The sequence below is a fragment of the Arvicola amphibius genome, chromosome 10 (assembly GCF_903992535.2).
Source record: "Arvicola amphibius chromosome 10, mArvAmp1.2, whole genome shotgun sequence".
In the NCBI taxonomy this organism is placed as follows: domain Eukaryota; kingdom Metazoa; phylum Chordata; class Mammalia; order Rodentia; family Cricetidae; genus Arvicola; species Arvicola amphibius.
The window spans coordinates 4,727,681-4,734,505 of record NC_052056.1 but is presented as its reverse complement, the minus strand read 5'-3'; the positions used below and the strand labels follow the sequence as shown (position 1 = coordinate 4,734,505).

At 51.0% G+C, this 6,825-nt stretch overlaps 1 protein-coding gene across 1 annotated transcript in view; it reads right to left on the bottom strand.

Moving 5' to 3' along the window:
• Positions 1 to 1,804: 1,804 nt before the first annotated feature.
• The window catches only part of Setd4 (SET domain containing 4), a 24,453-nt gene continuing 19,432 nt past the window's right edge, over positions 1,805 to 6,825 (bottom strand). The window contains exons 8-11 of the mRNA XM_038345117.1: positions 6,661 to 6,742; positions 5,450 to 5,530; positions 3,395 to 3,518; positions 1,805 to 2,023 (exon numbers count right to left, since the gene is read on the bottom strand). Coding sequence (XP_038201045.1) covers positions 1,904 to 2,023; positions 3,395 to 3,518; positions 5,450 to 5,530; positions 6,661 to 6,742 — 407 coding nt within the window. The 3' untranslated portion in view covers positions 1,805 to 1,903. The remainder of the gene's footprint in view (positions 2,024 to 3,394; positions 3,519 to 5,449; positions 5,531 to 6,660; positions 6,743 to 6,825) is intronic.

Sequence of the window (6,825 nt, the reverse complement as noted above, 5' to 3'; positions counted from 1 at the left end):
AGAAACTCAATTCCCACAAGTTGTCTTCTGACCTCCATAAGCACACCAAGGGGGTACAGGACACACACACACACACACACAGGGGAGAGGGAGACAAGTGTATGCAGACTTCTATGTATGAGCACAAGGAAAGATGTTCAGACTGTAGCTGAGAATGCTCGCTGCAACGCCCCCTGAATTGTGCACTTGCCATGCAGGGCTTCACAGAGAGATGAGAACCAGAGCTCTGGGAAGAAGGGACATCACAGGGAACGAGGACTCTGGGCCACAGCAACAGTTGCCCGAGAGACCCCAGACCTGTTAGTCTTAATCCCACTACTCATTTGGAGAGTCCTCCAAGGTCACAGACTTCTCAGAATTTCTGCACCCTGGTTCTTAGGAGAGAAAAGACAGAACTCAGAGAACAGACAGGACAGATGTCATAGCACCTTCAGCTGTCCTGAACTGAACTGCATCTGTGACAGGGATGTCAGCATTTGCCTGGGGGACTGCAAAGTTCACTGTGGCATGAACACAGAACTGAGCAACCTGGAAAGACAGGAGAGCCAGCTGTGGAAAAAGTAACTGTTTTATCTGGGGGAGGAGGGCTGAGGCTAGAAGCTTGATAAATGGATCCTGGCTTGGGTATTTTAGAGGCCCCACGTCCTCCCTCCTCCCCTATTTGCCCTGCCATTTCTCCTTCCCTGTCCTGACCCTGCTTTAGGAGTATGAAATAGCAGGGTCTGTGTCCCCACATGGAAAGGCTGCCCAGGAAAGTGCCAGAAAAAAGCAGAAAGCCCTATGTGATTCACAGTCCTTCCCTGCCAGCAGCTTACAAGAGGTCACCAGCATGCTGGCCTCAGGAAGACCCCAAGCCTCCCCACCCACCTCACACACACACACACCCTACCTCCCATCAAGAAGGCACCTCGACACCTCCCTCAGTGGGTATATATGGGGAAGGCCTAAGCAATCCAGTTGTGATCCAACACTGCCAACCCTCTGACACAACGCCACCAGAGCTGCCTGGTCCTACCTTGTCCTTAAGCCAAGAGTACCTACCTGGATCTTACAGGGTCACTTCTGGATCAGTAACCGCCAGAGTGAACAGAAATGGAAGATGCCAGGAGACAGACCACAGCGGGCTGACACCAGGGGACAGGCCACAGCGGGCTGACACCAGGAGACAGGCCACAGACAGCTGACACCAGGAGACAGGCCACAGCGGGCTGACACCAGGAGACAGGCCACAGAGAGCTGACACCAGGAGACAGACCACAGCGGGCTAACACCAGGAGACAGACCACAGCGGGCTGACACCAGGAGACAGACCACAGAGAGCTGACACCAGGAGACAGACCACAGCGGGCTGACACCAGGAGACAGGCCACAGAGAGCTGACACCAGGAGACAGACCACAGCGGGCTGACACCAGGAGACAGGCCACAGAGAGCTGACACCAGGAGGCAGACCACAGACAGCTGACACCAGGAGACAGACCACAGACAGCTGACACCAGGAGACAGACCGCAGCGGGCTGCCTGCCGGTACAGCCTCCCACTCCTCAGTTCACCACTTCCATGCTGTTCCTTCCCCCCTGACGCAGGCAAGGAAGAGATGACAAGCATGACACAGACAGCCACATGTCTGTCCTCAGTTACCCAGCACCTGGAACCCTCCTCTGCTGAGGACAGACATACTTCCCAGGGCCGGGAGCAGCTGCCATCCCAACCCATGACAGGCTCTTGAAAGTTCTCTAGGTATAAGAAAAGCAGAGGGAGAAACATTAAATGTTTATTAGAACCTATCCGAAGACTGCAAAGAGTGTCATATAAGTCTATTTATTCCAACCTCAGCAAAAATGAGGAAAGTACGCCCTCCACAGGAGGGATCACATGCTCCCTGTGATGTCGGGGAAGGGGGATCATAAACTGCTCACAATCTCAGCAGAGGCCTGGAGAATCCTCAGCTCTTCCACCCACAGGGCTTCCACCAAAGCGAGTTGATTTACCAGCAACACGTTTTCTTTCTTCATGTCAGAGACCTGAAAGTAATTTTTAACTTTTTATTATACTAGAAAGGCATTATAAAATTCACCATTTTAACTGCTTTGAGGCAGACAGTCAGTGGCCTTTAGTTGCCCAGATCACTTTCTCTGGCTCCCTCCCCAGAGCCCTGGGTTCCCTGGCCTGGGAACCCTGTAAGTGGACAGTCCTTGTCCTTTTGTGCTTTTCTTCTCATTTAGCATAAAATCTTCAAAATGCACAAACTTCTGAATTTTAATACAGTCACATTTCTTATGAATAAACTGATTTCTCATTAAAACAAAAAATTATGAAATTAAAGAAAAATATTTGAAGCGCAATGATAAAACGTGAGACAAAATTTAAGACTCGACCTAAGTGCCCAGTGATGAACAGATAAAGAAAATGCTGATATACTTCACAGTGGTACGGTCTTGAATGGGAAAGAGGGCAGTGACAGGGCTCGGGTTTGGAGGGTGCGTCTAGCAGGTGTGAAGACCTGGGTCCCATCCCCAGTATCACAAAAAAGGCGGGGGGAAGAAGAGGAGCCCTTATTTGTGACAACAAGAGAGCCTGGAGGACACTGGGTATGAGGTAAGTCTTCAGGTTCTTATGTGAGATTAGTCAAGGAACACAGAGTTCCCCGTACAACACGTGACCTCAGTTAGGCACACGACGCGTGCTGCACGCCAAGAAACAACACGTGACCTCAGTTAGGCACACGACACGTACTGCATGTCAAGAACGGATTCCAAGAGCTGTCATCTGGAAAATGCTGTTCAGCAGTTTGACTAGGCAGTTCCACGCAGTGAGCATACCTCAAAGCACCATCGTGTATCACACAGTGCATGTAAACCTTCCAGACCAGCCCGTGTATCAAACATGGTATGTAAACCTTCCAGACTGGCCCATGCATCACACACTGCATGTAAACCTTCCAGACTGGCCCGTGCATCACACACTGCATGTAAACCTTCCAGACTGGCCCGTGCATCAGACACAGCATGTAAACCTTCCAGACTGGCCCGCACATGGTTTGGCCAGAGGCTGAGTGCCAGCTCCTACTGCTGTCCACCTGGAGCGTGAGCCACAGTCTCTCACTTGACCCTTAGTGCTCTGGACAAGGCTGGCTGGATTCCCCTAACCCCAGCACTGAGTTACAGGCATGCCAGCTGCCACACCTGACTTCTGCATGTGTGCTGGGATCTGAACTCTGGCTCTCACACGAGCACAGCAAGTATCTTTCGGGCCGTCTCCCTGGCACCGTATATATAACTTCAGGTGTAACTCTGTTGACACCATCAGATATAAAGGTGACCAAACGTTTGCTGTTGGGAGAGTCTCACGACTGTGGGGGCTGGAACTGAGCCCAGCAGCATCAGGGGACGCACCTTTCGCAGCACAGCATGGGTCTCCTCGATGAAGTCAGAGCATATTTTCTGGGCCACTCCCAAGCTTGTCTTCTCATTTGCATCTGAGATCACTTCGCCAAGAAGTACCTTTTTCCAGGACGTACTAGAATCAGAATGTCCAACAAGATCAGTTCAGCAGGTCCCCCAGCTACGGGAGATAGCAGCATGGCACATAAGCCATGTCCCTGTTCCTCTGAGCACAGGAGGCTCGTCCCCTAAACCTGTAGTACCACTGCAGTTCCTGAACGGAAGCCACAGTGTGGTAATTTGAATGTAATTGGCCCCCACAAGCACAGAGAATGGCATTATCAGGAGGTGTGGTCTTGTTGATGTAGGAATTATGTCACTGGGGGTGGGCTTTGAAGTTTGAAAAGTCCAAGCTAGGCCCAGTGGCTCTCTCTTCCTGCTGCCCGCAGGTCTAGATGTGGAACTCTTGGCTTCCTCTCCAGCACCTTGTCTGCCTGCACACCACCATCCTCCCTGCCATGATGAAGGTAGACTAAACCTCTGATTAGTCAGGGTTTCTCTTGCTGTGAAGAGACACCATGACCACAGCAACTCTTATAAATGAAAACCTTTAACTGGGGCTGGCTTACAGTTTCAGAAGTCATCATCATCATGGTGGGAAACACGGCAGCACACAGACAGACATGGTGCTGGAGAAGGAGCTAGGAGTTCTATATCTTGATCTGCAGGCAGCAGCAGGAGACTGTGCTTGTGCATATGAGACCTCAAAGCCTGCCCCACAGTGCACACTTCCTCCAGCGAGGCCACACCTACTCTAGAAGGCCACACCTCCTAACAGTGCCACTCCCTATGGGCCAACTGTTCAACAAATGAGTCCATGGGGCCATTAATACCCAAACCTCCGCAGCCTCTATGACTGCAAGCCAGCCACAGGTAAATGCTTTCTTTTACAAAGCTGCTGTGGTCATGGTGTTCACAGCAACGGAGCACTGACTGTGGCAGGTGTCACCTGCAGTCCACACGGCTGGGAACCAATTGTGAGACTTTTCACTTTCTATGACACACTTGCCCACATACAGTAAAAAATGATAAGACAGACAATTGTGCATACATGTTTTTCTGTTTTTCTTTACTACAACTATTTCTTAATTTTTTCAACATTTCCTATGCAATTATTTTTTTAAAAAATTTAATTCCCATGTAAGTGAAACTGCTGTGGTGCCAATCAGCCCCGAACATGACTCAACTACATCCCACAGGGACGAGTAAGACGTGCTGGGAGGACGACGGCGCTATGCCAGGGCTGATCCTACACGCTGCGGGACACTTGCCCAGCATACTGGGCAGCAGTAAGGCAGCTGCTGTCAAATCAGTCCTGGGGCTGGAGGAGTTCCAGTCATGACCAGACAGCCATGAGGGTGGACAGGCAGCTCTGAGAAGCCACTGATAGTTCCTCAGGGATATTAAGGAGCCTAACCAGGATGCATGTCTGCACTGGGGCTCCTCTACCTGCCTCCTCTCATGGAAAAGCCCTTCAGCAGGGCTTCTAGATTAACCCCAGGAGAGGACTGGGGGTGGGGGAAACAGGGGACAAGACAGGGCACAGTTAGGTACTTGCTTGCTGCAGGGAAAACCCACTACTCAGAGACGTGCCTCTGGTGTGCCCATGCTGACAGCGCAGTCGTTTACTCAGACTGTCAGCTCCGGGTCACCAGGGGACACCTGGGGACTCCTGACCAGAGTGCGGAGTTCTCAGAGCCGTGTACTCCTAAAGGTTGGGTGGGTACTCACAACAGCAGCACCAGAGCACAGCCTGCTCTTCTGCCCTCTAACTGCAAACTCCCCAAACAAACGCCTTTAATGCTTACCAAGAAGCAGGCACCGAGAAAAAACACTGCAGGAGCCGGGTGGTGGTGGCGCACACCTTTAAGCACTCAGGAGACAGAGCAGGCAGATCTCTGAGTTCAAGCCCAGCCTGCTCTACAGTGAGTTCCAGGCCAGCCAGGGCTACACAGAGAAACCCTGTCTCAAGAAACAAAGAAAAGAAGCAATGCAGGTGAAACTTACAATTTCTCAGCTTCCAGACACAGCAACTTCAGAGCTGTGAGCAGCCTCCAAGACGGTCCATCCCATCCAAATGTCAAATTCCTACAAGAGAAGACCAGCATCAGCAAATCTAGCACTCGGAGATGGTACCATGCAAACACCTAAGCACCCTGGCGGTGGCTTTAACCAGGCACAGATGTTAGGTCACCTCCACGAAGGTCAAAGTGGTGTGAGATACGAGTCTGTGGATTCTGTGAATAAAGCCGGAGTACAGGACAGTCTGCGGTTCATTCCACACAATGGAACTTGTGTTCTGACTCTTCTGGATTGTGCTGGATGGTTTTACCAACTTGACACAAGTTAGGGTCACTGGACAAGAGGGCGCTTCAATTAAAATCTCTCAGTAAGATCAAGCTATAGGTAGGCCTTTAAGACTCTTAATTAGTGATTGTTGGGGAAGGACCCAGTCCACGGTGGGTGGTGCCTGCCATCCTGGGCTGCTGGTCCTGGGTTAAGAAAGCAGGCTGAGCAAGCCACTAAGAACAAGCCAGCAAGCAGCACCCCTCCATGGCTTCTGCATCAGCCCCTCCAGGTTCCAGCCGTTTGAATTCCTGTCCTGACTTCCTTCGGTGACAGACTATGATGTAAAACTATAAACCAAATAAACCCTTTCCTCTCCAGCCTGCTTTCTGCTTTTGTGGTATTTTATCACAGCAATAGTAACCCTAAGACAGGGTGAAAAGCCATTTTCCAATCAATTTCTGTAAGACATTGAACTTGGTTTAGGGGACCACAGCAAGAGGCCTGGTAACCACACCACACAGTTTACAGTGAGGCCTCGGGTCATCCCAGAGAGCAAACACGCAGCTACCCCAGCCAGCAGCCTCACACAGTTGCAAGCCATGGAAAACCCTGATTTATACAGAAAAGAAGATGTCAGAGGGTGAGTTTGGAGTCTGTCTCTCACTGCCCCTGATGCCACCAGGCGCGTTCTGCTAGGGGTCAGCCTGGCTTGTGACAATAACCCAGAGTCACCCCACCTGACCACGACCCACCTCACGACATGGACAGGACTGTTTCAAGCTTGACTCTCAAAGTCCACTCCTTGAGTGTCCACAACAATGAGCACAACTTTAGCACAGGGTAAGACCTAATAAATACCCAGCTGTGGTCTAATACAGAGGCAGGTTCAGAAGCCTCAGTGTCTGCATGGAAATTTCAAAAGCACTCACTCTGTAAAGCCGTGCTCCTTCAGAATGGACATCTTCCCGTGCACCTGTCTGTCGGCTGCTGGGAGGTACTTAGCCAGCGTCTCTAGGTCAGAGAAGATGATGTCAGAGGAGGACAGAACTCAGTGCATGCTCTCCAGCTGACTTCCCTCCCGTGACCACCCCGAA